The sequence below is a fragment of the Nannobrachium achirus genome (assembly GCF_963921795.1).
Source record: "Nannobrachium achirus genome assembly, chromosome: 23".
Classification (NCBI taxonomy): Eukaryota; Metazoa; Chordata; class Actinopteri; order Myctophiformes; family Myctophidae; genus Nannobrachium; species Nannobrachium achirus.
This window is the reverse complement of record NC_137830.1, coordinates 45,435,314-45,454,796: the sequence shown is the minus strand read 5'-3', so window position 1 is coordinate 45,454,796 and position 19,483 is coordinate 45,435,314. Positions and strand designations below refer to the sequence as shown.

Below are 19,483 nucleotides of genomic sequence, written 5' to 3'. Positions count from 1 at the left end.
CTTGGGTAAAATTATCAATACGGCAATGTAGAAATACTCTGTTGCAAATAGGAGTCCAGAATTCAAAATGTACTTGAGTAAAAGACTAAAAGTACAAAAGTATTGGCATCAAAGAAAAAGTACTCATTATGCAGAATGTCCCTTTTCAGGTTTTCAAATGCACACAAATCTTTTGAAAATAGCAGATCTACAATCTATTTGTACAAAAATCGATTCATGTTGACATCCTGTGCTGTTTGTCAGACAGAGACCGCAAATATTTGAAAACAGTTTTATTATAGGCGTATTCATAAAACTAAAGCACAGAATTTAAGGGCATAGATAACTTAACATACAAAGCATATGTTTGGTAGAGAAATATGCCAGAAGTGATGTAATATACATTATACATACGGGTTAACAGAATCAGCTTAATATGTTATTATTTATGTTGCTACATAAACAGAGTTGAAAGACACATCTCACCATTAAAGTGCCTATTGGCTGTTTGCCACCATTTTCCACTGAGATGGACCTGAATATTGGAAATATTGAACAAAATATTCCTTTTGCCATTGAAAATAGAATGAATTTTCTTACATAAACACACCTCCAAAGATCTCAGAAGTCCCAGCTAATGATTACTCAATATTTAACCTGTAAAAGGTTGAACTTGGCTGATTAATAATATGTAAGTGAGGGTACACAGGCTACACAGAATTGAAAATCACACACTTCTACTCAGTGCTTCTAGTCTTCTACTCATTTCTCTTTCTCTCCTTCATTCAATACCAGACCACATTTTAATGTACTGTATATTACCATCTACCAAGCATTTAGCAGCCCGTTCCATTATCAAAGGATTGTGGATCAGAAAAGAGGTACAGTTCAAAGCAGAGGAAGACTTATACTATATAGTCAACCCCAAAAATGAAAATATCATTGTTTTCTCAGCTGGCTTAATGGTCAAATACATGCATTTTAATGGTTTAATTCCTTAATTTATTTGTGGATTTTTGGCAGCCTCTGACAGACTTAGAAAATATACATTTCCATGACACCAACAGCGGTTCATGTCAAGGACTGCCAAATTGATATACATTTGCCTGGGGAGACTATATGAGATTTGAGTTAAAGGAGTAGTTCACCCCCAAAATGACTTTCTTCCCATCAACTACACACCCCATGGAGACTTGAATTCATGGACACGTTTTGTTTTTGTTGCATTCCTAAGCCAATAATTTGACTATAATAAATTTACCCCGATCGTTTCCGGTAGGGGACCCAAAGTGTCTTTGGGTCCCCTACCGGAATCAATGGGAGCTTTATGGGGCTTTTAAGCCGTGACATCATTTTGTAGTCAGACCTCCAAGCAGATTTATTATCAATATCTGTCCCTCGCTATTTCAACAGATCCGAGACAAAAATAACGACTAAAGTATAATTCTACCACTTTCCTTTCAATAACAAAGAGAAGAAAAATTAGTAAATAGTAAAAATAGTAAAAAGATTCAAGGGCACTGGGGCCTTTTGGCCCCAAAAGTTCTCCTCTGCCTACAAAATGATGTCAGACTTAACAGCCCCATTGGCTTAGGGGCTTTATTGGCTTAGGAATGTGACAAAGACTAAAAAATATCCATGAATTCAATGTCTCCATGGGGTGAGTAATCAATAGAAAAAAAAGTCATTTTGGGGGTGAACTACTCCTTTAAGTTTTCAAATCTATTCCCAATTTTTCCCAATTCTATACTTAAGAAAAAAAAATGCTTAACTGATACTGTATAAACAAATTTATCTGGGGCCCCCCATGGAACCCCACGTTCAGAATCGAAGTTCTAAATCCAATGTAGAAAAACTGGCATGAGGGTGAGGAGATAATGACAGAATTTCCATTTCTGGGTGACCCATTACTTTAAGGTGCTGCTTCAAGCATTGCACAAGTTGTTGTAGTTCAGATATTATATATAGCTTGAGGAACCGAACAGAACATGGCACCAGTTCTCTATTGAACTCAATGGACGCGGCCGCCATGTTCTATTGGGTTTTGAATGGTGTTCTCTGGCTTGATAGAGAGACAGTAGTTCAGATGATGCAGTCCATGATGTGGATTTGCAGACTGTCCAGGTCTGGTAGAATCTCGTTGCACTTGGGACAGGCGTGCTCGGGGATATTCACCTGCTGCTGCCAGTCTCTGCCCTCACCTGAGAAGAGTCAGAGATGCTCATTAGGAACTGTACCTGCAACTGGCCTATCAAATACCATGTTGATGAAAACACAAAGGATTACCTCTTCCACCCTGTGCATCAGCGCCCCCATGTGGATTTCCTCCCCGTGGCACATGTCTCCTTTGCATCTCGTTCAGGGATTGCCTATGCAGACGATAGGAAAATAGCAGTATTGTATTCATACTAGAGGTTCCCGGGCCTTCGGCCCGCTCACATCTAGAGTCCACGCCCGCTAAAAAAAAAAAAAAAAGTTTAAAAAAAAAAAAAAAAGTTAAAAAAAAAAAAAAAGTTAAAAAAAAAAAAAAATTGGGGGGGGGACTATTGTGCCGCAGCGCACGTTTCCGGTTGGACATATTTGACCGCCGGACGCACTGGAGAGAAGTGACTGTTAAGCCTCTGCTATTTCTCTGCAGCAGGCACATGCAAACACAGTGGTGTCAAATTTCACTCTCTCTCTCTCTCGCTTGCCCGCACCCCCTCCCCTGTTGCCTCCTCTCTCTCGTGCTTAGCGAATGAGCGGACGGCATAGGGTTAGGGGCGGTACTCCTTACGTCCTAGACGACTACCTATGAGTTGAAGTCGATGTAAAGGGGGCGTGAAGTGGGATGCGGCTCTTAGAGGAATGTATATGTTACAGTATGTTCAAGAAACCAGTAAAAGTTGTCAAGGAGCACTCGTTTTGACGTTCACCACACACTAATCACCACCAGATGGCGACGTCAGCCACTGCTCTGCCATTCACCAGAGTGTATATAAGAGAGTTACGTCACGCTTTGAACTCGCCGCAGACCGTAAGTGTTTACTCTTTATTTACTAGCCTAGCCTAGCCTAGCCTAGCCATTAGCTCCATTGTAGTCACTTGGACAGGGCGTTTAACGTGCGCTTGCCCAGGCCTTACGGCCTGGGCATAAATATAACGATTGCATTCACCACGGCTTCGTAACTCGCGCGGCGCTCCGCCGGCCGCGCGGCCCTGGCCCGCTCTTCGCGGCCACTCGCGCCTGCGGCGCTCGGGGGCGAAGAGCAGGACCAAGGTCCGCTGGCCTTCGCGCCGCTTGGGGCTTCGTGGACCCAGGGGGGCCTCGTAACTCGTTTGGGCTTCGTGGATACAGGGGGGCTTCGGTAGCCGCTCGCAGTGTCGTGGACAATAGAGCGGCGCACCGCCTGGAGTACGTTGTTGTGGCGACCGCTTGCTCCGCCCCGTGCCGCACCACGAGTGCTCCGCGTCTCGAATGTGCTGTTTCTCTAATATACTATGACATATATATAAGATCATTGGTTCCATAAAAATATGAACTGAAGGCTGTTCTATATTTTATCAACACGGACAGAAGGAAAGCTGAGAGGAAGGCAATAACCACTTGAACCCCAGCATCCATAGACATTAGCCAAAAGAAAAATAGATTAGTCAGTTTTTGATGAGGCAGTTTGATGTAGATGGAAAAAAATGGTCCAAGTAACCCGACCCTCTTATGAGTCTCAGAAACCAAAAACAGCAGACATATTACACAAAAATAAAATCATGTCTTGCTTCTTAACAGTGCCCACATTCCAGTCTGAGAGCTATAGACTGAAAGGCTCCGTCGCCTTTGGTTATTAATCTAGTACGAGGGACTACTAATAGACCCTGGTCGGCTGACCTTAGGGTCCTGCACGGCACATACCACTCTAGCAGGTCAGTTAGATATGCTGGTGCTTGAACCATGCAAGGTGTTGGACAAAAGAAAATGTATTACGTAATTTATGTTGAGTGACACGTTGCACCACACATTTTTGTTGAAATGACATAAAGTATTCAGCCACACCTGCCCAGAGAATCCATTTCCTCTTGAAGTTGGGAGTTTTGCTTCTTTATGAACTCCAACTGAGCAGCCAGGCGTTCCTTCTCTTCATGGATCTTCTCTCTGGCTGCACGCTCAGCATAAAAGTCTGATGAATACACCTCTGCCTGCAAACAGAACATGACCAAAATCCTCATGAAGTGCCAATGCAAGTTATTTATTTTTCTAAAATGGATAGTTCTGGTCCTTGATACCGAAATGCCTAATCCCCAATTGAATCTTTTCCCGAACTCTTTTCCAACCATTAAAACAACATCTTTTCTATGAGGACCAGGAAAATTGCCCACACAATCTCTATTTCTCAAATTCTACCATACATCTGGCCCTCACAACTAGGTATAGCAATACCAAGCACACACACCTGGGCCTGGAAGACGCCGATGGTCTCCAGCTCCTTCTCTTTCTGGAAGATCTCCTGCTTCATGGCATCGATCTTCTCTTGTTTAGCAGCCAGGGCCTGCTCTGCTGCAGCCAGCCTGGCCTGCATGTCATCCAAGGCCTCCTTGGGTGCCATCTGAGTCTACAAGGCATGTTCATATATATATATAAAAAAAACATTTAGAACTTCTAACCATGTCAATCTGGCTCATGTACGGTACATTAATAATCAAGAAGCAGTTTTTTGATGATTTGACAAAAAAAAAGAAAAACATTCAAAATATTTTTTTATAAAGGGCTAAATCGATAGCCTGATAAACCACTTAATCCTGTATTATACTTTGTTTTACAATGGTGTGCAGAAAGAGTTAAATAGCTGATCAACAAGCTCACAAGATTGCGATGTGACACGTTGTGGGCTTTCATATCAGCTATATTTTACTATATAATCTTTAAATACTTGTTCATTAATCGTAACCAAGGCAAGCGTTTGAAATAATCAGGATATTGATTTGAAGTCATATCGACTAGTCCTAGTTTCAACTCAGTCTCAAGTCTTGAGGCACAAGTGTTAAGTCCAGTCTTGAGACTAAATGTAGGCCAGGTCAAGTTCATGTCGGTTTTGTCGAGTTTAAAGTCAAGAAGTTGGAGGAGGAAAAAAAGAAAAAGTTATCAGGGTGCAGTCTCAAGTTCAAAACTCAAGTCTCTTGGTCTCTAGATCAAATCTCAAGTCACTAGAATCCAAGTTTAAAATTCTCTTCTTACATAAAGTGAAGTAAATAATCAGTTTTACACATACGGTTTTGTTTTAGGTTTTGAGTGCATTTTAAAGTTGGACTACACATTTTAATGACCATACCAATTACACACATGACACAAGCGACATTGCACAAAGTTGTCCCTTTGCTTGCTTCTACTGTCTCCACCTCTGCTAGAAGGTCAGAGGGTAGAGGATATTTACAGTTAATACAGTATGACAGATGTCGCGCAGCTGTTGACTGTGGACAAAGTCACCTCTCTCTTTTTCTTCTCCTCTTTGAGCTCGTTGTAGTCTTCAAAGAGCTTGGTGTAGGCATCCTTCAGCTGCGCCAGGTTGTTCCTGAGACAGAGAAAGGGGATTATTGGTGGGATGGATTATCATTATTTAATAAGACCAGTGGCATTCGGGTACTGGCCTACTCGGACACCACACAAGTGGGGAACAATGTAAATCAGAGAATGTTGTTAGAGTACTCGCTGTACCCATTGTTAAGAGTACCCAGTGTGATACCCATTACACAGTAAAAACGTTGGATATTAACTCAGGAACGATGCAAGTTGGGAATGCATGCTCCATCCTGTAATGCAATAGCCGTTGTCAGAGTACACAGGTCGGTCCCCACAGCCAGTTTGATTGTACACTTATACAGTGTTGGTGCAACAGAAGCACAAACATGACGCAAAGCTCGGCCAAAACCAATCTGTATAGCCGATGTGTCGGGTTGTCCAATTAGAGAAGCCGCTTTATGATCGGTGACTTAATAAAAGATGGGGGGGCACGGTGGCACAGTCGGTAGCACCGTTGCATCACAGCAAGAAGGTCCCGGGTTCGATTCCCACCGGGGAAACTGTGGGCGCTGGGAGTGTGTTCTCTCCTCTGCATCATCAGCGCCCATACCCTAGGTGAGGTTGGCGTAAGGGCCTTTCTGTGGGGAGTTTGCATGTTCTCCCCATGTCCCCTATGGTAGGTAGGTACCCTCACAAAATACATGCAGTACTCCTGGTCTCTATACTGCCTTCCCCTAGCTGGGAAGGCAGTGGAAGGGCAATGGAAGGGCAAGGAACAGGTTGGAATAACGTGTCATGTTCCTTCCACACAGGGAAACTACCGGGGAAACTCCCCCGTCAGGTGAGAAGCGGCCTGTCTTCTTTTTTTGCTACATAGAGCATGAGAAGTGGACACGCTAAAGGAACATGGGTGGGTTACAGGCAATACTTTTAAATAGCCAGCGACCTACAAATGTCAGAAGGTGGATGCCAGGCTGTGTGTGTGCTTGTGTGTGTTCTCTCCCACCTCTCCTCGCCAGTCTTCCTTTGCTCCAGCTGGCTCTGAGCCTGCATGCTGTCCAGCTGCAGTTTTAGCCTGTCATTCTCTGTCTGCACTGCCTGCTTGTCCACCAGCTGGGCACGAAGAGTCACCACATCCTGTTCCACTTCTCGACATCTACAGAGAGTGAGAAGGCAATGAATGACAGAAAGAAGCTGTTAATCGAAATGATACAACTTTAAGGGTTCTTTGACACAAGTTTATTCCAGGCACTCCGCCGTCACAACCGCCATGTTCTGTTTTCCCACTCACCGAGGCCGTGCCTCTTCCGGTTAAAACTTCACAATAAACGTCCCTCCATTAGCTCACAGTGTATCAAATAACACACCGGTCAGCGTTAACAGGGAACAGTTAGTAATATTAACTTAACAAACTCACTGTCTTTTTTAAAAAAAAGAAAAAAGTGCATTGCAAACATTTCAAGAACAGCTTGTGAACATAGTGCAACATAATAAAGAAATATGTTTTATAGGCTGTGAATTAACAGCTAAAGAACATGACCATAAAATAATTCAAGTCCAAGTCCGTGTCATTGTCCATCACTTTGGAGTTTGTCTCTTTTCAGAGACAATGACTTGTGGGCTTATTCCTCACATCCATTTTGGGATGCAGATCTCAGCTGAGGTATCACAGTGGTAGAGAAACTGTGTGTGCCTCCCCATATGAAGTCATCCACAGGGCAGGCTAGAACCCCAGTCACAGCACAGTCCTTATCTAGCCAGTAGAAAAAGGCAGGATCAACTTTGGAAATCTTTCCTCCTGTTGTCAGCACTATTTTCTTCACTTTGTTGTACCAAGAGAGAGAAGCATCTTCCAGACCATAGACACACCTTTTTTGTCCCTCATCTTTAACTACCTCAAAAACATTGTTATCCTCACAGCTGTTTATCTCAACATGTTTTGCTAAGTCAAATGATACATCCTCATTTACAAACACATCCTCACATACACTTGGGATATTAGTGTCAGTGACATTTGTTAATGGTACATCATTTGTTTCAAATGTATCCTTGCATACATGTATACTGTATGGCACATCATCAATTACAAATGCATCATCACATAAATCAGTGGTATTGTTGTACTTGCACTTAGCTTTCTGAGTGACATCTGTTCTCTGCTCTGTACCATCATGTGTATCTGTATTGTCAACTCTGTGACCTGTTTCATTTTGCACCCCATTGGTCATTTGTGTTGTCTCCATTTGTCCTCGTTGCATCACAGGTATGCTGTCTTCTGTGACCTTTATGTCACTGTCGGCATGTCCAGCAATGTCCTGTCCTTGCCCAATGATTGTGACATTTTCTGAATGAGCCGTTGAACATTGATCCATATCTTCTGTGTTCACTTTCCTCAATCTGATCGGATGCACTCGAATGCATGTTCCTCCATGTCTGACAGAAATCACTGCACCGTCCTGACCGATGACAACTCCTGGTCCTTTCCATTCAGGACAGTCAACTCGCTTGTAGTATACTCGATCTCCACTTTCATATTTTTCAGCGTGGCATATTTGTTTCCGTAGGGCTCTCGGCCTTCTTTCTGACCCCTCAGATTCTGTTAAAGCCCTTCTTGTTGCATGCAAAGCAGTGTTGGGTCTTTCCATCCCTTCTCTTTTTGTTGTTCCATCAATTATTTTCACACAATAATGACCAGAGCTTGTAAAGTCAAGTTTCACAGGTTTGTTGAACATTACCACCCTGTCATTCCCCATGTCCAGTACTGTCCCAGCTCTTTTCATGGATGCTTTGCTTAAAAGCAGTGGAACTTCAGCTGAGACAACTTCCGTTTCAATATGACATCTTGTCTCTCCAATTTTTGCAGGAATCTTTAAACTTTTAGTGGAGTACACCATTTTTCCATCTCCAAACTTGAATGGTCTACGACTGCATTTTTCACTTTTTTTCAAATCATTCAACTCTTTCTGGCTCAGCTCAGTTATGTAGCCATCTAGCCACCCCTGTCCACACACAGTCCGCGTACATGCAGTGTCTATTATTGCTGAACCAAAACATTCTGTCATGACGATTTTTGCTGCTGTGGGTGATATTTTCTCTCCATCGTAGGGCTCTTTAGTGTACAGGGTAATGTTGCACTCCTCTGCCACATCTGTACTACTTTCAGTTTCCTCATTTAGCTTCGCTTGCTCATTTTTATGTGGACAGTCTTTGGCCCAATGAAAAGTTGATTGACAGACCGCACACTTTGATCTACGACCGTACCTGTCCAAAGGATTTGTACCAACCGCTGGCGTGGTCCTCTGTTGATCCATTTGAGGCCAAGACATGCCCTTCTGTCGTCTCTGGTCCGCCGTTACGAACGCTGTTTCTTGATTGATTCCCATGCTGTTAGTGTTAGGTGACATCTTTCCACCGAATATCCTCTTCAATGCTGACTTCATGGACGCAAACGTTAGATCTGTACATGCTGTGAGAGCTAACTGGCGATCTTTTGTGTCCAAGCACGCAGTATCCAATAGTTTGAAAGCCAACACAGCGTCTGGTAGCTCCATCTTGTACTTTCGTAAACGAGAATAACGTTGCTCAAAATCAATAATATAGTCCGCCATGGACACGCTCCAGTCTCTCTTTATCCGGTCGAAGCTCGAGTAAGCTTCATAGACTTGATCTTTCTCTTCTTTAAGAAACAAATTGTCAAGCTTTGCAATCAAAGTGGTCATACCATTGTCTTTATCCAAGTCATCCACGGGTATTTCCATCGCTGTTTCTCTTGCACTGCCCGATAGCGCCAAAACGACGGCGAGTGCTTGTTTCTTTTTCGCGAGCTCTGTAACTCTGCTCCATATTGCGATCTCGTTCTTCCAACTTTCATATGGCTTCTTTTCGTCGAAGCCGGGTGGGATTCTGTAGTTTCCAGCCATCCTCTGCTACCATGTTAATCGAAATGATACAACTTTAAGGGTTCTTTGACACAAGTTTATTCCAGGCACTCCGCCGTCACAACCGCCATGTTCTGTTTTCCCACTCACCGAGGCCGTGCCTCTTCCGGTTAAAACTTCACAATAAACGTCCCTCCATTAGCTCACAGTGTATCAAATAACACACCGGTCAGCGTTAACAGGGAACAGTTAGTAATATTAACTTAACAGAAGCGACAGGTCACCATGAGCAGAACTTCAATGGGTGAAGTGACAGTTCACCATGAGCAGAACTTCAATGGGTGCAACACACAACGCCCCTAGAATAGTGTTTGTAAAATAATAAAACACAGATATGTTGAATAATTGCAGACAACAACAAACGCAGACAATTTTTCATCATTGACTTGCACTTAAAAAAAAATTAACCCAGTAAAAACCCAGGAAAGCAGTATCATTTTAGATTTTAGACTTTTCAAAAATAGCAGATCTACAAGCTCACATCATGCACATGTGGTACTTTTTTTTACATTTTTGAAAAATCTTGAAAGTGTTTGAATTGAACTTTTAAACACAAATCTTCTCTTCTGGGGGTCCCTGGCACAAAACATTTTCAGATGGGGTCCGCAGCCAAATAGATAATCATTTTGGGGATCCTTGGCTCGAAAATGTTTGAGAACTAGTGATTAGGGTTGGGGACGGTAACCGCCGTACAGCCATACCGCCGTACCGCGGTATACCCCGGCCTACCGCGGTGTCAGGGTTCTTAACGCGGTCAAAAAAGACAATAAAGAGGCAATTTTTTATTGAGAACGAGCGAGTTTTAAAACGGGGGAGAAGCAAGGACCGCATGCGCTCCATGCCGCTCTGCTCTGGGCCGCGTACCACATGTTTGGAAGCTTAATGGGCCATCAGTTTCCTTTTCATCGAAAATGAAACTAACGCTAGACCCTATAGGTTTTGCCGTCACACGGAGACAGAGAAATCCCCACTGGACACTGACTGGATCAGCTGTCTCGTAGCAGGCAGCAGTGTTAAACTTTCTCCATTATCCACAAGACACAAGTATGTTTATACATACCTTGTGGCAGATTCTTTTTTTATTCATACGGACAGAGCGCGAGCCGCGAGGACTAAAACCGAAAATGAAACCAGCTTCTACTTTTTCCAACACGTCGCTGACTCCCTGCGATTTTACAACCTTTTGTGTCGAGTCTTGTAACTAACCAAAACCTGTCGGGGGCAGCCAGAATGTGCCGCTCCACAGCCCGGGTTATATCATCACGTTGCATCCGCGGATGCAACGTGTTGTGAGCTTGTAGATCTGCTCCTTTCAAAACCAGACCCGCTGTGCTGTACGGGGATGTATAACTCGGGCTGTGGAGCGGCAAATTCTGGGCAGATGATTGGAATATTTTGGCTTATCGCCGAACCTTAATTGATAGATACGGGGGTGCGGTAATTACCGCAATACCGGCGGTAAATGGGAAGACGGTAACCGCGATAACAAAATGTCGATACCGACCCACCCCTACTAGTGATTTAGAAGGCATTTGTAGAATCTGCCTCAGGTCTTAATGGGTTGAAAGACGGTGAATAATGCAGGCAATGGGCATGTGCATAATGAATCCATTTTAATAATGTACCGTCAAGCAGTACGTCCAGCGTCAGAGTCCCATGTGTATCGATTACTCCCCTCCCCTCTTATGCGTCTGACACAGATGAACAGCATTGCTATGAATGGAAAGGTTTCGTTCTTTACTTTTCCATTTCTGTGGTCTTACCTGTCCTGGAGGTTCTTCTTCATGCCCTCCGCCTCTCCCAGTTTGCTCTGAGCCTGCTGCAGCTCTTTGAACAGTGTCATCATCTGAGATTTCAGATCCTCCACCTCGGACGCTGCCTGAACCACAAAGAAGAACGTTGTGGCAATTGCAAAACAAGTCATTGATATGAATGATGTACCGGTAATCATCAAACGTCTTATTAGGTTCATCTGTTGCACCTTGTCCTCGTCGCTTCACAATTACACAAACTTGATATAATTGTACAACCCATTTTTCCATCCATCAGACCACAGAGAACTAGAAGATCACAGAGACTATTACTATACATGCAATATGGTATAATGGTTTATGGTACCGATAAGCACAAAAACCAACAAAGACATAAGAAAATAGTTAAATAAATAATCTAAATATCTAAATAATTCTATTTTATCATCAATAATCCCAACTACAATATCATGTTATAATTGTACCCATAATCATGCATCTCTGATCCAAAATTATTATTACAAAGACACAGTTGTACTGCAGATACATTGATACATCACTGACCTACACAGATTCATTACGCAATCGCTATATTTTCACTATCACCATTATAAGTACCACCACCATTATCAGCACTGCCACTACTAGGTTTACTAATGTACCATTACTGCCAGTACATATACCTTTTCTTCTTTCACACTTTCTCCTTGTTGGGTTTTCTCGTCCGTCACCTTCTCCGGCTGCAGGGAGGTTTGTGTTGAGCTCTCAATGACCAAACTCTTCTCTTCCAACTCCATGATCCTACAGTATAAGAAAAGGTACATGAGGCAGTGTTCCAGTCTTGTACACTATAGGCCCAGAAATAGGCCATTTAACCACTTTCAACCGAGTGTAGCTAATTTCGTCACGTCATTGTAAGCAAAAGTGTTGAGAACTGAGAGTCTCAACCTTTAGAATTTCAAGGAGCCCCAGCTAGACCATGGATCCCAATTTGGACACATATGCATTCTCAAAAGTTAAATTAACACCCAGGATTCCACAATTGTAAAGCACGACAAAGCATAAAATCAGACTTAAGTGGTTAAATGAATATCTCATGAAAGAACTGGCGACCTTATAGGCCTACCTGGCCCGAGATGCCTGGAGCTCAATTTCCAGTTTCTCCACCTTCTGCGTCTCCTTCCTGAGAGACTGGAGGAGCTGGCTCACGGTCAGTTCCTCAGACTCGAGCCGAGAGGCGCTCATGCTAATGTCCAGCCGACCACTCCTTTCACCTCCACATGCGTCCCTCAGGCCCTCCGCACCGTCATCCTGGAAATCCAAGCAGGAACACATTATTGTGTGTGTGTGTGTGTGTGTGTGTGTGTGTGTGTGTGCGTGTGTGTGTGTGTGCGTGTTACTCACTTCCATCCTTATGATCTCTATGAAGGAGTCATCTGGTGACCCCTGGCCAGTCTTGAGCTGGAGTTCGGAGTTCATGGCCACCAAGTCGTTCTTCTCCGCTTGGAGTCGAGCCATCTGGACACGCAGCGCATCAAGCTCTGCACTCTGATTAGCCGATGCTGCCTGGAAATTAAAATCCCGGTTAAACCAGAAAATCGAGGCAAAATAAATAATTACGGTAGATTCTTCCAAGGAACAGATGAAAGGGAGTATCACCACGCCATCACACCACGTCCATTGAGGGAACAATTTATACAAAACAAAGACTAATGTTTCAATTCTTCTGGATACACATAATGTCATGTCTTAGTATGAGCGAGCATGTAAACGGTATCCAAGGTACTTTACAGAGATGCATTGCATTACATTCACACACCGATGGCGGAGGAAACCATGCAAGGCACCAACCTGTTCGGTAACAGGTCATTAGGTCGAACACCCTTTGGATCGACCACCAAACTCTAACCCAAACCCTAATCCTAACCTCAGTAAAACTATGCCTAACTCTAACCCTAACCCTAACCTCAGTAACGCAACGGGAGTTCGACCTATGGGGCAGTCCCCACCTGTTCACTGGGAGTAACTAGGGGTTCATCTTGCTCAGGGACACTTTGACACCGGGCCCGGGATCGACCTGGGAACCCTTCGTATTTTAAGACGGCAACCCCTGAGCCACTGTTTGGCCCAGCAAAAACTCTCAAATGATATGATTAATGGAAGAATCACGGAAGGTTTAGAATATTTGGCGGTCCCGTTTTCATTTTGGACAAGATCCGTGGTTGTTCCAATTACCTGCACTACAATACTTGACCATATATAGAAGAAAAAAAAATAAAAATAAAAAAACATTAAATGTAACGTGTACGTTCAGTAATCCAATGGCGAAAGCTGCGTCGTTTTCACCCAAATACGGCGGCCCGTATGTCATGACAGATAAAGGCTGGGCAATTTAAAAGCAGCTGAGTAGCAGGGGCAGGTCCTCTCAATTAGCCAATGTCTGTGGTGTTGGCTAATTGAGAGGACCTGCCCCTGCTACTCAGCTGCTTTTAAAGGCTAGCCCAGCCTTTGTCCATCACGACTCTGAAGATGTTCCAAGATCGAAATGTTAGTCGTCTTATACATTGCACCTTCAATGAAGAGACTTAAACTGGTCCGAGCTGCACCAGTGTCTTCCTCATGTTCGTTTCTCCCCTAGCTTCCGCCGTGGTCTGAAGACTCACCTCTTCAGACTCCACCTCTAGCATCTGCCAAATGCCTAAATTGTAAGGGAACCCCATAGCAAAGCCACTGTGCCAGTTATGGCAATTTAAATTGGGTTAACAAAATATATATTTTTCATATAGTGCCTCATATGATCAATGAAAGCAACTTAATATGGTGATAAGATAATAAGAAACCATTGATAGCTATGATAACTATTCCCTCTAATGGTGTGGAGCCAGGGGGGGTAGAGCAGGTCAAGTTTACTAAGTATAGATTGTTTCTAAGTAGTTAAATTCTACTCTGCCATTTCAACCATTGTGGTTCCCTCTCACCATTCCACTGCCCTCTGTTCCTCCCTCCAGCTCCTTCACTTTCTTGCTGAGCTCTTGGTTGTGCAGCGTGAGGGCTTCCATGCGGCCACGCGCCTCCTCCAGCCTCCCCTCCAGGAAGTCCCTCTCCTCTCTCTGCTTCTCTCGCCAGGCTGACAGCCCTTCAAAGCGCTCCTTCATGGACAGGTTGGTTTGCCTCAGTGCCTCTGCAGGGGGAACGCAGAGAAGTCACAATTCAACAGTGGTTCTCAAACGTTTTTAATTTCTCCCCCGTTTACTTTGATTATGCCACGGCCACGGAACTCTGAGTGTGCAAAAAAAACAATGCTGAGTTACAGACCGCCATGTGTCCGTTTGGTTCCAAACAATAAATAATTTAGCTGGGACCCCCTGGAACCCTCTCAAGGACCCCTAGGAGTCCCTAGAGACCAGTGGTTCTCAACCCGTCAGTCGGAGCAGTCCTTGGGGCCACCACATGACAATAATGTGACAAAGTAAGGATCTTTTTAATACCTAAAAAAAGGGGAAGAAAGGATATGAAAAAAGACCATTACTACATCAAAAGTAATCGATAAACTACTATTCATGGGTTGCATTGCATTTGTAGTCCTACACCAGCCATGTTGAGGACTAGCCGCAAATTGCAACACTAGATTTTTTTTATACTCGGTCCACTCGGATGAATCTAGGGTTGCAATACCTCCCATAGGCAGCCAATGCATCAAAACTGTTTTTTGCTATCTGATTGTATTAAACGGCATCAAACTCACCAATATTGGGGCTGTATGGAAAGCTTGGAGTATCCTCTTTCTATCTGCAAAGTGTTTGTTTCATAAAAATCCACCGTAGACATGTTAGGAGCTACTTTCTATCAAGAAATTGGCTTCAGGTGATTATTTTTTCTAAGTGCTGGAGTTTGGAAGCGCTTGTGGGAAGTCACTCAGCGGTCCAGTGTACCACCCGGTTCTAAATGTCACATAATGCAGGAGGCAGCGGGACGCTGCGTAAATAGAAGACAAGCGCTTCCGAAGTTCAACACTTAAATAAACCATGTCTGCTCGGATTTCTTGACAGAAAATAAATCATGACAATTCTACGGTGGATTTTTCAGAAACAAACACTTTGCAGATAGCAAGAGTAAATTCCAAGCTTTCCATAGAGCCACAATGTTGGTGAGTTTGAAGTCGTTTAATACAATCAGATAGCAAAAAAAAAACGTTTTGATGCATTGGATCCCTATGGGAGGTATTGCAACCCTAGATTCATCCGATTAAAATAAAATCTAGTGTTGCAATTTGCGGCTAGTTGAGGACCAACACAGGTGTTCTGATTGGTGTAGAACATTAGTTCTCTGCCAACAAAGGGGATCTACAGCGCGCCTCAGCCTACTCGGCTAGTCTGGTGCATCACAGGAGCAGGGACTGATGTATGCAGAAGAGAGGGACACTGGAGCAGCTCAGACGGTTCTAACCTTTTATTCAGGTGCCAGTATACAGGAGTGACTAACGTTTCGATGCTAGTGCATCTTCATCAGTCATGAGGAGCGGCAAACAAAGAGGTGCATTTAAACAGAGACAGGAGAGGGTGTAGCTCTCAATAAACCAATGGTTGTTGGCTCTCTGGTACCAGGTGCTGCATTTCAGTCTCAGGCATAATGATTATTTTAAACATATAAAGTAGAAATACAAACAGTGTAAGTACAGTTTTCTCTGCCAATCAGACAAATAGAAACACCTGTGTTGGTCCTCAACATGGCCGTTTAGGACCACAAATGCAACCCATGAATAAAAACTGGTCAATCAAAGGTCAAATTGTCAAATAATATAATAAGAGGCAAAAAAAAAAAAAGAACTGCTGATCTACAAGCTCACAACACAGATTGGCTATTTTTCACAATATATCTAATACGAGTCAAACTAAATGTAACGGTTCTACTCCTAATTCCACGTGCTTGTCAGGGGGAGGCTCTCTCCATTCCGACATGTCGCCACTCCGAAATGGACTTCTTATTGTCGGAGTGGCGACACTCCCCATGGGCCTAAGGTTTAGGGTAGGGGTAGAGATAGGGTTAGTGTCGGAATGGAGACATGTCGGAAAGGAGACATGTCGGAGTGGAGAGATGCACCCCTTGTCAGGATGGGGGGGTCCCCAGTTCAAATATGATTATTTTGGGAGGGGGGATCGCGTCCTGAAAAGGTTGAGATCCACTGCCCATGACCACACTTTGAGAAACCATTGCAATACAACACCGGGGCCACCGACCCTCTCGGTGTCAGGCATATTCGCCTACACGCATTTGGTCCTTTGGCCTGGCATTTCCGCCTTGGAGGAGAGTCTTTTCACCTACCTGTCTGAGCCATTTCGGCGATTTCGCCTACCCTCAATTCTGCTGTCAGACTGTCCATGTTTTCATATTATCTCTTTGTCATTTAAATATTATAGTGACTGTGACAGTGGTGTTACATGTCAAACCTACACACGGCTATCCTATGCACTCCATAGTAATCACATAAATACAGAGCTATTGGAATCAGGTGCGCCCAAATAATTAATTAATCCATGTCCCGATACTATACATTCTTTGTTGCAGTATTGAACAGTATTGTAAAATGAACAGTATTGTAGGCCTATATTGTTTTAACATTAGGCTATACAAAATATATATGTAGGCTATTAGCCTAAATAGGTCTATATAAGATGCTACACCTAAATAGCCTATAGAATCAACCTTGCCTGTCAACAGGCATAAAACACTATTTTGCCATTTTTTTTGGAATAAAATGTGATGTAAATAATAAATGTCAAATAAACTGTTAGATTCACTTGACACCACTGTCACAGTCACTATAATATTTAAATGACAAAGAGATTTTAGTCTGACAGCAGAATTGAGGGTAGGCGAAATGGCTCAGACAGGTAGGTGAAAAGACTCTCCTCCACGGCGAAAATGCCAGGCGAAAGGACAACATGCGTGTAGGTGAATATGTTCTAGGCGAAAGTGCTGGTGACCTCTCTCTCCATCGCCATGGCACTTGTATTTTCAGGATCATGACCCTTTTCCTCACCCTTGAGATCTCGGTTCTCCTGGATGAGGATGTTCATCTGTTGAAGGGTTTCTTCCAGGGCTCCTGGCGGGCCTGCTGCAGACACTGGGCCCCGAGAAATGTCCCCATTCATCATGGGGGCACCAGAGGCCATTCTCCTACTGAAGAGAGAGTACTGTTAGGACATTGGTGAATGCCTGGTAAAATTACCAACTGACTCATTGCTTTCAGGCACAGCCACGCATCATCCAATTAAATGACCTCATCAGCAGATCACGAGTTATAGTTATCAGGGCAGACAGCTGTGGTTGATGCCACATTGCCACTGATAGACACAGAAACGTTTTATCAAAACAACCCATTATAAATCCTCAAAACAACCCCATGAATCACTGTGTTGCAGACAGACCCAGGCCAGGGGAGGGAATTTCCCAAAGACGACGACATTAATGTATTCATATCGATCTCCTTCTATACACTTTCATTTTCATTTTCTTACAGGTGGGCCTGTGCCTGGTTCTGTAGTTTCTTGCTGGGACATACGGCAAAGAAAACTTCACAATATCAGTTACACACATTCACACAACATGAATCATGTGGTTTGTCAAAAACAGATGGCGATCCCACCTAACACTAAACATTTTACTCACGCGTGGTAAACGTGGGAAAGTAAAATAAAGTCAGAGTCGCAGAGATCTTGCAGATATCTTGGATCGCCTCCTTCGTCTGACTTCAGGCAGACTGTCGCTATGGTTGTTTATTTCCTTGTCTCGACGTCACGGTCTCCACCTGCGCAGTACCGTCACATATTAGCTCTGGTCCATAGCATTAGAATGAGTTCTCCTTAACGCTATGTCACTGATGAGCCCTTGCGCTCACAGCCGCGGTAGCCCAGGCTGCGCAGCCTCTCGTCTCGTCGTCTGTAGTAAAAAATACTTTCGCCACTCACCAAAACAAAGACTGTTCTTAGATGACGAAAGTATAATTCCCTTAGTGGGAACACTCTGAGCCCCCCACCTCACGCCCAAAATACACTTTTAGCCAGAAAAGAAAATATTTCACCGGGGGTTTTAGCTACTCCACACTGCCCTCTACAGATCTTGTTAATAGAACTTTTTATTTACCAGATTTTGCTTTCCGGTGAAATATTTTCTTTTCTGGCTAAAAAGTGTATTTTAGACGTGAGGTGAGGGGCTCAGAGTGTTGCCACTAAGGAAAGTAGGCTTTCAACTCCCTAAAGCCGTCTTTGTTTTGGTGAGTAGCGAAACTGTATTTATTTTTAATTTTTTACTACAGACGAGAGGGTGCGCACTGCGCAGACTTTCATGCGGCGCAAGGGATCATCGGTGACATAGCGTTAAGGAGAACTCCTAAACGCTATGGACCAGAGCTACGTCAGATCTGATTCGATGTGCGCCATTGTAACCTGAGCAAATGCACGGTCCCGCAGCCATCCATGTGTTTTGTAAATCTGTGAATGATAACGGCGCCTCGTTGTATTGCTCAATATTGGGGAGGAGTGTTCAAGTCAGCTGACGGTGACGTTTAGGATAAGGATTTCTCTCTGACCTTGCAGATTGAAACCTTATTATAGCTCAGTGGTTTTCAACCAGTGGTCCGGGGACCACCAATGGTCCTTGAAGGGGTTCTAGGTGGTCCCCAGCTAAATGATGGAGAGTTGTTAACCAAATGGACCCTTATTCTTTAACTCTAGACTAGAGAGTGTATTGTATTATTATTATTATTACATCAATACATCATGGAATTGTGGAAGAAACCCAACGATAACGATAAGAGGCTAAATCTCATCAAATGGTGGTCCGTGGCTCATATGCAGAATATGGGCCTTGATGTGAAAAAAGTTGAAAACCACTGTCTGTTATAGCTCAAAGATTGGAGCTAGAAAGGCAATTAAGGAATCCCAACTCTTAGACTCGTATATTACTTATAATCAATCAACAAATCAAATGTTTGTAATGTAAATAAATCGATGACTCCATTAAATAAACGAAATAAACTAAATCCGAAGAGAAGTGATGTGAAATGTCTTCAGTTGGTAACTTCCATTTCCACCCCTCTCTACATGAACGCCGGCCTCACTCTGCGTAAACGTTAACTAAAAGTGTTAAACTCAGTACGTAGACCTACGTACAACCATGCGTTATTAAAGCCCTTTGTAGTAGGCGTAGCAATGTGCGAAGTCATTCCCAAATGTCAAACCAGTCAACAACAGTTGTTGACATGATGGTAAATGTGCAGCTCTTATGTCCGCTAGATGGCACTGTTGTCTAATTTATCATGGGCA

General features: G+C 43.5%; 1 protein-coding gene across 2 annotated transcripts; it reads right to left on the bottom strand.

Annotated features, from left to right (window-relative positions):
- Window positions 1–277: 277 nt before the first annotated feature.
- optn (optineurin) lies at window positions 278–17,949 on the bottom strand. 2 transcript variants are annotated; one of them, XM_080754577.1, is made up of 13 exons: window positions 17,829–17,949; window positions 17,200–17,339; window positions 14,138–14,340; window positions 12,564–12,725; window positions 12,286–12,470; window positions 11,843–11,960; window positions 11,172–11,287; window positions 6,477–6,626; window positions 5,438–5,522; window positions 4,407–4,565; window positions 4,010–4,152; window positions 2,266–2,348; window positions 278–2,180 (listed from the first exon to the last, which is right to left on the bottom strand). In XM_080754577.1, the coding sequence occupies exons 2-13, from the start codon at window positions 17,330–17,332 to the stop codon at window positions 2,062–2,064; spliced, it is 1,656 nt and encodes a 551-aa protein (XP_080610703.1). In that variant the 5' UTR covers window positions 17,333–17,339; window positions 17,829–17,949; the 3' UTR covers window positions 278–2,061. The 2 variants fall into 2 exon arrangements, with proteins under 2 accessions (XP_080610703.1, XP_080610704.1); XM_080754578.1 differs by having other exon boundaries at window positions 17,200–17,336; window positions 17,829–17,931.
- Window positions 17,950–19,483: the final 1,534 nt, after the last annotated feature.